The 15,054-nt window shown below is 41.1% G+C and overlaps 1 protein-coding gene across 5 annotated transcripts in view; it reads right to left on the bottom strand.

Moving 5' to 3' along the window:
* kcnip4 (Kv channel interacting protein 4) overlaps window positions 1-15,054 on the bottom strand; it is a 117,067-nt gene that overhangs the window by 48,852 nt on the left and 53,161 nt on the right. The window contains exon 1 of one of the 5 annotated variants that reach the window (XM_010890247.4): window positions 4,157-4,358. The exons of the other annotated variants lie outside the window; for them this stretch is intronic. Coding sequence (XP_010888549.1) covers window positions 4,157-4,214 — 58 coding nt within the window. The 5' untranslated portion in view covers window positions 4,215-4,358. Of the gene's footprint in view, window positions 1-4,156; window positions 4,359-15,054 lie in introns of those variants that run through there. 5 annotated transcript variants of the gene reach the window in all.

The raw sequence follows: 15,054 nt of genomic DNA, 5'->3' as shown, positions 1-15,054 counted from the left end.
TTAAAGTAAAAACTGCCATATTCATTGTTTTAAATGGATAGATTCGCTGTAAGTAGTTTTCAGAAGTGTGTTTTATTTTATTTTAGGTATAGTTTGGGCCTGAGGCACATTGTTAAAACTGACCAATAGAGGAGTCTTAATATGCTACATATTAAAAAGGTACTTTGCCAATGAAGAGGTGCATCAAGAGCCATATTGCCAAAGTTGTCTGGAGCTATTCCTTTAACATCGGGTCTCACCGGATGACATTTTGTTAAGAAAAGTGAAACCAGGTCTATGGGTCCAATATAACCAACTTCTGCCGCCCCAAGGTTGTCAGAGTGCCCTGTGATGTTCTTGGCCCATTTATTGGTAGCTAGGCCTGTTTGCGCATGGTTAAGCTCACATCCTGCATTGCACCTGCCAGAACCCATTAGAGATGCTAGCCATTAATCCAGGACATAAAAAGCCTTCATAATTGGTCAGCATGTACCCTAAGGAGAAAATTGATTTATTCCAAGAAGAAAGCAATCGCGTTGAGGGTCTAGCAACGTTGGGAATGAAAACATGCTTGGGTGACATGTACACCCAAAAAAGTCAACATCTGTTATCCTGCTGTTTCAATTTAAATGCAAATTTTTAGAGAAGTGTCAGCATGCCAATACTTCAAAAAGATAGCTTGAGAAATATGTGAAATCTCAACCATGGTCGGGTTTGCAAATGTTTTGTGATTACTCTATTCCTTTATTGAAAGAAAATGCATAGCTATTTCAAAAGATAGAGTTGACCTTGTACTGAGCAATAAGACTGTGGAGATTGTCCAGACTGTGGAGATTGTCCAGACTGAGGACATTGTCCAGACTGAGGACATTGTCCAGACTGTGGACATTGTCCAGACTGTGGACATTGTCCAGACTGTGGACATTGTCCAGACTGTGGACATTGTCCAGACTGTGGACATTGTCCAGACTGTCGAGATTGTCCAGACTGTCGAGATTGTCCAGACTGTCGAGATTGTCCAGACTGTCGAGATTGTCCAGACTGTCGAGATTGTCCAGACTGTCGAGATTGCATAAAACAATATTCATTAGGCTGCTACTCAACTCTAATTTAACTTCATTTTTAACTTTAACGACATCAAAGTCTGTCTTAACAGGTAAATACACTGATGGTCCCTACATGTTAACAAATTCACACGTCCATAAGCTCTTCCGAGAGAATCGTCATGGACGATGTGCATACTGAGGGCTCCATTACACAAGCAGCATGTAGAGTAATGAATAAACAAATTAGTAAAGTAATTCATATACTATTGAGGAGTGTGTCAATGAATAAGCAGCAAATACGAGCAGCTTACTTAGGATCAAAATGAGGGCAATGGGTTCACATCCATTTCCAGAAACTGTAGCTTGCATGAAGAGCAACAGGGAAACTTGTGGCTAACTTACTATAAGTCCAACCCATATACAGTATCGCTGTCCGGATACACGAGCCTATGACATACATAAAAAAGTGTTTGTCATGACATACTATGTTTTTAAGAACACCTCTCTGTCAAAGTAGTCTGCAGTCTAATAGAATCCAAAAAAAGCTGCCAAACAGGAGATTTAAATGAGGGACTCATCATTACCACCAATTGCCATTGAAGATATTCAACTTTACGCTACAGAGGTTTGCAACATCTCAATTAACCTTGCTCAGTTAAACTGCATGCTAGCTGGCTATTGTTTGTCACTTCAGGGGATCATATTACTAGAAAAGGGTATGTATCATCATCATCATCATCTTATATCAAATATAGTTGGATCCTGATAATTGTAGTTAATTTGAACAGGCCCATCAAGCTAAAACATATTGCATTATATCCAGGAGCTTAAAGTATCAGGCAACATTAGATATTAATTGTGCACGGTATAGCGTAGACAAGATGGAATTTATATAAAACACACCAAAAAAAGGATGATCAGTGCTGAGCATGGAATGCAAACATTCCGTTTTTACTTGTACAACCATTTAGCTCCATTTGACAGTGGAAAAGTACAAAAATACAGACATCCATTTACCTCCCAGAGTCATTTGATGCTTTGCTGTGTCTCTTTGATGGGTAATGTGGAGTGCAGAACACTCCTACGCCAACCCCACTAACAAACAAACCCTGAAAAGATCAAGTCGCAGCGGGTGACGTCGAAACAAGCCCACCACTCTCTAGCTTAGACCTACAATTAATAAAAACCACCATAACTACCCTGTCACATCTTTTCACCTTGGAACACCTCCCACTCACAAACTCTGAAGACAGCTAGAGTCTGTGACCTAGAGACAGAATTGCATACAGAACTAGACACAGACGTTTGTATCATCTGTGCGAACCAACCAATTTTCCTGAACCACTATGGCTAGCTTACACCATCACGACTCTACTCCTCCAAACCCATTAAGAGGGGGTCTGAACGGAGCTGAAAGGACTTGGAGTGCAGGGCGTTAACTAAAACAGTGTCTCTTCACATGGTTAAGAGCAGCTTTGGTAATTAATGCGAGGCATTAGAGTGGGTAGTGGAGTGGCACTTTGGGCTTCCAGACCTTGTGTTTACCAATGAGTCGGCCCAATTCATCAATGATGGTCCCAGGAGCCGAAACTCAGGACTGAACACTCAACTTCAAATCTCATGCATATGCATACACATGGACACACATGCACATGGGTCTTTATGGGAAACACTAGGTAACACAGAAATTTAATAACTAAATAGTTCATTACAATGCTGAGCACAGTGAGTACCCATTTAGTTGGGCACAATCAGATTTCGATTTTACGGGGTTTCATAAAATGTCCTAGTGGATAAAATAAGGTTATCATTTCAAGTAATTGCCATATATCATCAAGCAGACCTAAGTCCAAACTGCAGTCAAACTTAGCCACTCAGGAACATTGGTAGGCCCAAGTCTGATGGTCAACATGTTTTGTTACATTCATTTGCATTTAGGCCAAAAATACATACCTTGTCGTCGTCGTCGTCGTCGTCCCCCACCCCACCCATATTACTGCCCAGCAGCATACAGAATGCAGAATCTGGTTGACTGAGGGACCGTACAGAAACATTTAAAAGAGACATTTGGTTCATTTTAATCCCACCTTGTACCAACACAATTTGACCCAAAAAATCCAATGGGGAGAGAACGCTTATTATATCCACTGAATACAGTAGGGCATTTTTACCAAGTTGTGTGTTCTCATCTGGGTGCTGAAAAGTGCTTACACAGCAAAGAACAGTCCAAACTAATCTAATGCCAAAGAGAGATAACCAGGCCCCCCCTGCCCATTAATTTTGCTTACCACCGGTGCTACAATACATTAGTGAAATATGACTTGTGATTCATTCATTGTCCCGTAGAGTACCAAACCACTAAACAGAACTTCTAACAGCACCACCGGCAATATTTCCAGTCACGACATCTACCACCTTCCACTGTACCCCTAATTCACTGTGCTCACATTTTATTTATTTTTTTCATGTGCAACCCGGGATTCAAACAACAACCATGCACAGACACAACCCACCACATTCTTGGTAAACAGCTGAGAATTTACCACCCGTGAGAGAACGTGGCGTTTCATCATTGTTTCTGAACAATGTTTGCTCACAACAACACAGTTTACCAATAGGGTTCAGATCAGGGCAGACAGCTGAAATGAGCTCATGAGAGATCTACGTTTTGTTCTAATACAGTCCATCGTTGCTTATGATCAGTTTAATGTCAGTCCAACATAGGTTACACCAATCCTTGATTGGCCAGTTGGGGACTAATAAACTACTAAATACAAAAACTCTAAATAATAGAGTCAATTTCATGGACTGGTGGTCTGGCACATTAAATCATACAAGATTATCATTCACATTCTGCAGAATATATCTGCTTATGGCTATAGGGGATTTAAGAATAAAGCATAGGTACATTTATTTTATTTTTTTCCAGAGAAAACGTTACAGAGAAAATGCACAAATTATAAATTATTTACAGATGGGAATATTTGAAAAACATACAAATATCTTTCCACTTGGTAATTTCCTTCAATATTTTGGCTAGTTTTCTGCAAAAGAAACAAAAAGAGTATCCTGTATCCCTCCTCCATCCCCTTTAGAAACAACAACAAGAATAAAACTCCCCCATGGCCTACCTGTCCTCTTGCGCCTCTGATCTTTCTGGAGAGAAAAGATAACCATCAAAGCACCCATGTTGCTCTTTCCCCGTCTTGCTCAGTGATTCAGAAGTCCTGTGCCGCTGCGGGTTTTCACAAGGCTACAGCTTTACACTTTGCCCGGTTGGCATGTAGAGAGGAGCTGACGAGCTTGAACTACAACTGAGTCACTGGTCCGAGTTTCCGAGCATTCCCTTTCGTCCAGCCAGGCTCGGCGGGCTGAGCATGCAACAAGAGTGTGAAGTGGGAGTCAAGCGCACGTGCTGCCTGTTTTTGGCCCTCCTCCTTTTCCCACTGAAGTGGGCGCTTCTAACTAGGATACTGCTGCCTGGGCTCCTCTGTACCACTTGAGCACCTAGTTTCATTTAGCTTTCTGAGCAGGAGCCAGCAGCTGCCTGTGGGATATTGAAACGCCACTCTTTCAACATGTACTGCTTCACACAGAGTAAGAAAGGGAGGATTAGTTGCTTGCAATGAGTGAACGCGAATTCTTTATCTATACCCCGCTTGCGGTGAAAAGAGAGTGGGATCCCCATTTTATACCTGTGACATTAACCACATTTCCAACCACTGTTTTCATGTACATAATCTGGTGCCTGTCAAAGAATTTTGCAAGAATCGGTGGAAGAAAAACGGCTGTGAACCTCCTCCACACCTCTACCAACCTAAACAATGGCTTTGATGGTTGGGCGAGGGGACAACACCACTGGAGATACATACCTAGAGGGAACACGTACCCTGTTGGATCAACTGAGGGAAAACTATGACCTCCCTGAAAAGAAATGTTGGAAAACCACGTCCCCATTCAAAATGCTAGGCCTGCTATGTTTCACAGGTGCTTTAAAATATGTCCAACATCAAGCAAATGTGTCTTTTGTCTTTGTCAACACAAAGTATTTCAAGGTAAAAGGGGGCGGAAGAACTGAGCCCTAAAATACTCGTCAAACGAGCAGTATTGCTTGGTGTACATCATTATTCAATTCAATACGACATTACTCAGAGTCTAAGCTACATAGGATCTTCCCTGCTACCTTTACCTCTTACATGTGTGACAAATGTCAAAAGGTGGTGGGGAAATTGCGCCACAGCTTTGACCCACGTCCTAACTTGCCCTGCTACCGGCCTGGAATCCTTGGGATTGTGATGGAACTTACCACAACTGAAGAGGAGAAGTCTGAAAACCCAAACTGAAACTTCATTAATACAGCACATATTCATGATGCAACCGTCACATTTAAATGCTACAGGCTACTGGCCCACCAGAGGTCTTACCCAAGGTTAAACAGGAACTGAGCATGAGAATCAACCTCCCTTTCCCAGGGAATCACCCCACCTCCCGGGGCACTAAATGTCCATTGCAAATGATCCTTTCAAGAAAGATGGGCAATATACTTACAGAAAAAAGAACAGATACAAAGTTATCTTCAGATCAAACTAAGAGATCAACACAGAGCCCAATGATCTGTTAATTACTTGCTCAGTGACCAGGGTCACAGCAAGATCCCTTTCATTGATGTGACCCGTGAACAAAGGCCTGTTCAATATTTGGTCAAATATCAAAATCACTTCTCCACTCGGAAGCCCGGGATGTTCTGATCAAGATCATTCTGGGAGTTTTAAAGCTCTGGAGAGATTAACTGATGACCTACAACAACTCAATTATTTAAAATATGTCTCAGTGAAATGGAAAACATGCTCCTGTACATTTAGGATGAAATCTAAATATTCTGAGCAAAACGTTACCCCTGTATGAAATTATTGGTCAACCACTAATCTCCTATTTGGATAACTCTGCAAATCCTACATATCAACATCAAAATGTGCTTGAGGCCTTCCTTATCGCAAGCAACGCATTTAACTATACGGCCCACCATACCATTCAACTTCATATTCATCACTGCAAAAGAGTCTCAGATCCATAAGTTAGAAGTTAAACAGAATTTGAGGTTTTTGTTTTGTGATGCAATTGGTTAAGACAAATAAATCTCATAAATACAATGTGGGTATTATTTCAATCAGATAAAAAATAGGTACTGGCCAACCCCTTTAAACAGTTGCAATCTAGCTGGTTCACCATTGATATCTAAACTGAATTAACCATTTCAACTTCTAAATACAACCGCAAATACCAATAACAGGAAAATGTGTCATTTTAAAACATTTAGTAATTAAACAGGCACTGTGTGTGTGTATTTTCATAGTTTTGTCATACTGACCCACTTAAAAATCAAACCCACAATCCTGTCATTGTAAAAACCATGCTGTACCAACTGAGCTACACAGGACCCTGAATGTCTTGGGGGTATAATGTTACCATCTGTAACTTTCACTCCTTAATTACTAAATTAGGATGACCTATAAACATTCAGAAAATATAGGAACAGCACGAATTTGAAGAAGCCACTAAAGATGGTAAAACAATAAAACAATGATTTTATTCCTACCAAATATATTGATATGCAAAGAGCATAAAGTACCTTGCATTAAGAGGTTGGACAGGGTATGATGAGTGTTTGCAAACTGAATTTCAATTCATTGTTGAATGTTTTTCTAGGCTACACATTTAAACTCCCTCTACCAGATCAAAACGTTTTCTAAACCTACCCAGACAACCTTCAAAAATGTAATTTCAAGTTTTGTAAGGAGACATTTACAAGCCTATTTGTGTTGGACATCGTTAACGGTCAGACATGTGGAGGGACCAGATGATTCTGAAGGTCTATGATTTCGAAAGACATGGTCTTGTTTCTTAAAAATATCACTGGCACTCAACCACACTTTCACCCGACAAAACGGAAACGCAGAACCCCTAAGCGTCTTTTCAAGGAACTTCCATGTCGGCAGTCCAATTTAGAAGGCAACCGGCCTCAATCCAGCGCCAATTTTCCGACTCCATTATTCCCCTTCCTGCCTTTTCGGTGTGCCCATTGCCGGTCTCCCATGGATAACAGTCAGGTAGAAAGGGGTGTGCGTGGCTGGCCATTATGACAACACGACGTAGGGGGCTTACATAGAAGTCTAGCTGACGGTGTGTCATCGTGAGCATAGTGAAGGTCAAAGGCCCTTTGTGTCACACGCTGCCCGGGATCTACATGGTAATTAGATTTCACTCAAGGACCCAGAGTCTGAGATATTGGGGCCTAGTACACCCACTTAAATTACAAGAACCACTCTGACCAGCTCAGAAACTGTGTGATAGGGAACAGGGCTACGGTCACTTTTACACTGCTTATTGCCACCTGCAGTGATGATGTTCAAAGCACTGGTCTCGGTAGGGATGATTAATCTATTACAATCTGGAATGTTTGCATAGCAAACATAACAGGCTTCACTAAACATCTAAAGAAGACACTACATCAAGTGACGAGAAATCTGCCAAAACATAAAAAGCCAGAACCTCAAAATAACCGCAGATCTCTCCCAACTGTTCAGAAACATAGACAGCTGCTTGAGACAGCTAACATCTTCAAACTGTTCAGACCTACAGACAGCTCCTATTGTTCAGAACAACATATGGCTTCTAACTTCCCAGAACCATGAATATATCCTATAAGCTGATGCTATGTTTCTCCTAAATTATGGCTACAACACAGTTGCAAAACTGTTGCTAAAACATTGCTATTGTCCTACTAATGTTACAGTGTAGATGCATTAGGTATTTCACATTTCCTTTATGATTGGGACCTGTTGTTCTGGGTCATTTACAGGTTAAACCATTTTTACGGTCACTTCCCTACTCTCTATAATCTCAAACTGCAGGAAAGGCAACAATAAGACAGTAGGGAAGAGAAGATGAACAAACCAGAAGTACAGTGCACACCCCCCCAAACATGCTAAACATCAACAGGGTTTCAAAACCTTTCTATGTGGCCTGCTTGCACAGATCTGAAATCAAGATACAATAGTAACAGCAATATGAACATGATACACGAGAAAAACCAAATCAACAACATTCTGACCTTCTAGTACATGCCAGAAGAAACACTCAAATAAAAATAAACTATGAATACAAATAACAGTATTTACATAAATATTTATACTGTGCATACATGTGTGTTTGCATGCCTCAAGGAATGTTTGCGCAGTGTTAAGGCCGCTTAGTATGTGGCCCTATGCTTTGAAACCGTCCCTGTCAGGCCAACGGTGGGCTAATGTCCAGCATGTGGCTAGAATATAAAAGGCACTTGGATAAGGCCGCATGATTTTATCAGGTTTCGTTTCAGATAGATGTCCTGGATGTGCGGGTGGAGCAAAGTCCTAGGATCTCTCCGTAGACCTCAGACAGAGTTCTGTCGGAAAAAGGAAAATTATTTGGTGGTCTGACATGACCAAAATCAAACTAATAAGACTGAATGCCAAGCACTCAATCGGATTCAAACAAGGCACCTCTCATCACCAGGCTATGGTGACGCATGGTGGTGGGAGCATCATGCTATAGGGATGATTCACAGCGGCAGGGATTAGGATCAGTCAGGATTTATGGAAGGAAGAATTGAGCAATATGCAGAGAGGTCCTTGAATAAAAAACCTGATCCACACAGGAACTCAGACTGGGGCCAAGATGCATCTTTCCTCAAAGCAACAACCTGAAGCAGATTGGCTAGAAAATGCGGGAGTGGCCAGTCAGAGAAAGTCCTTGAGTGGCACAGCCAAAGCCCCGTCTTGATGAATGACACTGAACATTGGTGAGTGACCTAAATATCTCCGTTCACAGACGTTATCCATTATATTTGACAGAGCTTGAGATGATTAGAATAGGAGAAACTGCAAAAATCCAAGTGTGCAAAGTTGGTAGAGACATAACCAAGGAGCCTAGAAGCTGTGATCGCCGCCAAAGTTGTATCTACAAAGCATTTGATAAAGGTTCCTTATACTTATCTGCATTAGATATTTATTTTAATAAATTGGCATACAATTAGAAATGAAGTCTACAACATAAAATGTGGACAAAGTAGACGCACCTGAATATTTTCCAAAGGTACTGTATATTGCTGTAATACAAGGCTCAAATGTAAAAGGGACATTGACATCAGCTTCGTTTCCCTGTATAAACATTAAAAAAAAATACATTACATTGATGGCACTATAAATTATATTTTGGTATCTTTAAGAGAATATTTTCTGAGAAATTGTCTCAAAATCAGACCGCAATAGACAGATTACATCAACCTCTCTCTTCAGTTGGATTACCTTTGTAAAAAGATACACATAACTGACAGCAACCTCATTTGATGATGCTCAGTGACCTGACTCTTGGATTTAACTATGGCCATTCAACTGTCATCATGGAGCTAATTTGGGCCTTCAAGCAATCAGTGTCATGTTGACTCTGGAGAGGCGGGACAAGTGCTTTCTTTGTGCAGTAATCTATAAAAGCAGCTACATTCCCTGTGCTGCATTGTTTTACACCAGTGCCGAGTGGAGAAAATAGGTTGGGAATAGGTGCAAATTCTTCGCTCAAAGCCAAGGAAAATGTGTCATTGGTGGGGAAAGCAGCTGTTATAATAGGCCAAGACATTATTCAGGCATTTGTAATCAACTTCTCAGGTATTGTGTATTATAAAATAGGCTACAAAGGAATCACTTAAATGAGATTTTCTTAGTTATATTGGTCTATGCAACCTCTTGGCCTAGCCCTTTTCAATGATGACTCCACTCTTCATCTTTTGTCACAGGAATGGTTGTATTATCTGTAATGACTGGGTGAGTGCCTACGCATACTTGATGAGTCCTTTCAAATGTCTTTGCAAAGTATTGTTAGATTTTGACAGAAATGCAACTAGGGCAAAAGGACAGTGATGTCAGGGAATAGTGTGCCTTTGATGTTTGTTCTATTGGTTCTCCAACACGTTATCTAAACACACCTTTATAAATAACCTGAGAATAGAAACTGTTTTGGAGAATTGCATTAACTCAATGTTGTGTGGGGATGTCCTTTTATTTGTTTCTGATCATATGCAAAAGGGAAGAGAGAAGGTATGGAGTCACACACATAAGCCTGGCACAACAACCATGGAAGTTAGCCTTAGCGAGAGGGACCATATAATTCAAGGGAGTGACCTAGTTGAGTGAAGAATGTCTTCTATTGATTTTAACTTAGAGATACATTGGGGGTGTGGCTACAAATGGAGTGGCATTTCCAAATTCAACCAATTTTGGCATTTTGCATAAGTATTAGGGTAACCAAACCTGAGCCCCCAGTGAGTGACGAATAAAAGATTCGATAACCATAACTTAAGATAACCATCCAACAGCACTGGTGAAGGAGAACGTTCCCCGGGAGTGAGAACGAGTTGATACCTGATATCAATTGATGAAGTACTGCTTAGGCACTAAGTGTGGACAGATTTACAGGATTTTAATCCCCTCTCGTTTTGTTTAGGCCACCATACATAACTTACATAACAATTTGTAAGAAGCCTAGCAAATTCCCAATCATACGATTCTGAGATCACTTCAGCAGGCCCATATTAAGGTTCAAACTATGTTTGAAAACACAATTGTCAAAACAAATTCTGTCTTAGCAGCACAAAAAAGAATGTAAGCAAACTGCTCCGTTTAACATCCCTTTAAACTAAACTTTGGTTGACGTCAAGACAGGCCATGGGGAGAAGAATAAAGCAACACCAAAGTGATGTAGTACTAACTTTTGGACAGCAGAGGGAGTTACAGGCTTCCAGTAGAAAATGACCATACTAAATAACGTTAAGTCACAGTTCTCACCATTTCCGGCCCAGACACTTTTACTAAACTTAATAACACAACCAACCTACCGTTACTGTCAAGGCCCTGTGATGGACTAGAATTATCTTAAGGGGCTACACAAACTGAAATTGCCTCTGGATAAAAGTGTCTATTAAATACTTCAAATGTAAAATGTAACCATACATAGGGTCCTGTCTATAGGTTGTCAGCTCAGACAAGAAAGGCTTACTGGTTCTAAATGTTCAACACTTAGTGGAGGGATACAGACGGATACAGACTAAATATAAATGGTGGATAAGACAGTGACTATGTGAAAGGGTTTTCATGAAAACAGCAACAGAACCGTCTCCCTTAAAAACTACAGACCTAGAGGCTTTATTTTTGTAACATTAAAGTTTCGCTCCAGATACAAATTTAACCATCTGATGTGCAGGTCAGCTATAAAGGTTGCTCAGCCGTGTACATTTTTAATGGCGTTTTTGTGCCTAGGCCAACTGGCAAAAATACTGGACTCTAGATAGCAGCAGCAGCAATGCAAATAAGGGATTTAGAGGATAGTTGGACACCAATGTAGCTTTTTCTACTGGATTTGCAAACTCCAAGCAGATCAGTTTTTAAGTAAAAGGAAGTGTAGTGGAAGTGCCTCAGAGATAATCATTTAGCGTGTTCAGCAGTATAATAAGGAGGTTTAACCAAATTAAGTAATACTAAGGAACCACAAAATTAACGGGTCATTTTATTTTTTTTAATGCAGGAACTAGCCAGTGGGCACATTGAGGGACTGTAGAACTGTAGAAATTGCATATTTCCAAAAGGATTGAACAGACATTAAGTATTCCTATCACACTTTTGGCAACAGAAACAGATTAGAAACCACATAAGTCCTGGTGGCAGTGCTGCATACTGTGACTTCAGAAAGTCCTCAGACCTCTTCACTTTCTCCACATTGTATTGAGTTACATATTTTTCCAATACATTCATTTAGTAAATTCTCTCTTTGCCATCAATCTACAGAAAGACAAAGCAAATATATTTATAGAAATGTTTGCCAAAACAAGACATTTCAAGTATTCTGTTCCTTACTTAATACTTTGCAGCCTGTTTTTCTGCCTTTAGCAGTGATTACAGCTTCAAGCTTTTCACACCTGCATTTCGGCAGTTTCTCCCATTCTTCCTTGCAGATAATCTCAAAATCTTGCAGATTGAACAGGGAGTGTCAGTTAATTGCAATCTTCATGTCGCCCCACAGTCCAGACATTGGCAGGGCCACTCAAGGACATTCACAGACTAGTCCCAAAGCCACTTTGTCAGTGTCTTGATTTGTCTCTCATCAGACCAGAGAACATTTCCTCATGCTCTCCATGTCCTTCAGGCGGTATGTCATATGCATTTTACTCAATAATAGAATCCATCCGTCCACTCTACCATAAAGCCCTGATTGCCCTGGGTGCTGCAGAAATGGTTTGTTAATGTGCTCCTAGGAAATTTCAATGCTTCAGCAATTTTTCAATTGAATGCCCAATCAATTGATTTTGCCACAAGTGGACTCCAATTAGGATCTAGTCATCTCAAGAATGATCAAAGGACACAGGATGCATCTCAGTTTAATTTGGAGGGGTCTGAAAACCTATATACAAACATAAAAAAACTTGCTTTCACTTTTCATTATAGGGTATTGTATGTAGATTCACGGTAAAAATAATACATTTAATCAATTAGAAATGAAACGGTACACTGTGTAGAATCCTGCCTCTTAGGTTTACAAGACTGAATTTAAACAGCAAGACAATGGGACCGGAACAGTATTGGCTAGTTAAAGGTGGTTTAGGGTGTGTGGGGAATAGTATTGGCTAGTTAAAGGTGGTTTAGGGTGTGTGGGGAATAGTATTGGCTAGTTAAAGGTGGTTTAGGGTGTGTGGGGAATAGTATTGGCTAGTTAAAGGTGGTTTAGGGTGTGTGGGGAATAGTATTGGCTAGTTAAAGGTGGTTTAGGGTGTGTGGGGAATAGTATTGGCTAGTTAAAGGTGGTTTAGGGTGTGTGGGGAATAGTATTGGCTAGTTAAAGGTGGTTTAGGGTGTGTGGGGAATAGTATTGGCTAGTTAAAGGTGGTTTAGGGTGTGTGGGGAATAGTATTGTCTAGTTAAAGGTGGTTTAGGGTGTGTGGGGAATAGTATTGGCTAGTTAAAGGTGGTTTAGGGTGTGTGGGGAATAGTATTGGCTAGTTAAAGGTGGTTTAGGGTGTGTGGGGAATAGTATTGGCTAGTTAAAGGTGGTTTAGGGTGTGTGGGGAACAGTACTGCGAGTGGTTAAACCGAGTATGAGGAGACTACCAGTCAATGCAAACTGATAGACGAACCGGCGAGAATGTTTAAATTGGCAATCATTCAGGCACTCCGCAAACAAATTGTACAAAATTGTTTTCAATCTGAACTTACAACATTAACCGCAGATCTCCTCTGGTCACTGATGCTTGTATTTAGGCCAGTAGTACAGTACAAACACATACAGCCCCTTTAAATTTATAACAACAAAACACAGTGACGGGAACACTTCCCGAAGGCACTGCATGTCCTTCGGTCAATCCATGTCTGCACCACCTAATCAAACTTAGCGGCGTCAACTGATCCAGGGACCACTTAGCTGCCACGATCAGTTGCAGCAAATGAGAGTGGGGTTAACTCATCTAGAATCAGTAGAGAACATTAACATGAGCAACCCAGTAAGTCAGAACACTTTCCTGAGCAGCAGTTGGCGAGGACAGACTGGCCTCCGATATGCCAAGGCGCAGATGCCAGTTTCCAAACAAGTCTCCGACCTGCTGTTTCTAATTACGGATCAATTACGACAACCGCCTTCTGAGGATGCAGTTGGAGCGGCGGGCGGGCGCGGGTTAGGACAATGTTTGGTTGTCATGGAACAGAGCTGACAGATTTCAGGGCACGCGTGTAAAAGAGGCAGACCGAGAGAGAAAGAGAACAAGGAAGAAAGGCAATTTTGCAATGTCCTCCTGTTTTTCTCCCAGGTTTTTTTGTGCCACATAAGAGACAGCAAAAACACACTTTTCCAGATGGTAGCTTCACTGAATCAAACGCAAGGCCCAGAAAAACCTAACACGTAACATCAATCACAGACAACCACGGTCCAATTAAATTGCTTTGTTCCCTCCAAAGGGCAGTACAGTACATTATCGTCACGGAGGGGTGAATTACAACAGAACCCCTACGGGCCACAGGCAGCTTCACAAACCCATATGCTGAAATGCAACATAAAGGTGGAGGACATTGTGGCTCAGTCAGTGCCATTGAGATGGAAGCTTTTATCATTTACTCAAGTTTAACGAAGGTCGAGTCTGTTCTATGGGGAGTAGGCAGTGGTTGATATTAACCACTATTCCTGGGTCAGACATCCTTTAAATCGCTACTAATGTTCAAGGTTATGAGTACGTTATCTCAAGCAATTTATCGGTCATCATTCTCCCACCAAGGCCCACTGGTTAAGTGGGACAGAGCGGCAGGGACACAGGCCAGGCAGAAGGACTAGTTTGGCACCCACCCCAGTAGCACCTGCTCCAGTCTATCTGTAATTAGTACAACCCCCACCAGAGGCCATTCTGGGCCCAAAGCAACAGACACCCTGCCGAAAGCCATCGCAGAATCAAGCATTTACACGACAGCGTGTTGATATTTCCATGAGATGTTGTTGGTTCACTTAGCCGTTCACATGCCGAAATGACTCAGATGATCACGTGATCGCATTTACAGCTGTCCTGCTATTGGTTGGATTTTTAAAAGGTTTACACAGTTTTACACTTCAGTGTTCACTCTGCACATAAAATCAAATCTCAGGTCCATAAGCTGCACATTTATCGCCAGCAAAGATATCATAAAATATATGGAATGGGTTTGGCCCAAGGACTATTCTAAATATGTGGTATAAACCAAATACTTAGTGACTGTAAAGCATCTTGAATAATTTTACTGAGATTTGATTTCTAGGTGCCGTGAAAACGATGAGAGGTAGGCAAGTGAAAGCGAGACCAAAAGCACCCCAGCAGCATTTCCAATAAAACAATCAGAGAAATTTGGGAACATGCAATAAAAACTAAGTTAACTACCAGTGCCCTAGCATGAAACAATTTACAGTCCTTTGTATTAAACAGAAATCCCAGTCT

Source organism: Esox lucius, chromosome 24, assembly GCF_011004845.1.
Source record: "Esox lucius isolate fEsoLuc1 chromosome 24, fEsoLuc1.pri, whole genome shotgun sequence".
Classification (NCBI taxonomy): Eukaryota; Metazoa; Chordata; class Actinopteri; order Esociformes; family Esocidae; genus Esox; species Esox lucius.
Note: the sequence above shows the minus strand (reverse complement) of the source record. Positions and strands in the feature narration are given on the sequence as shown.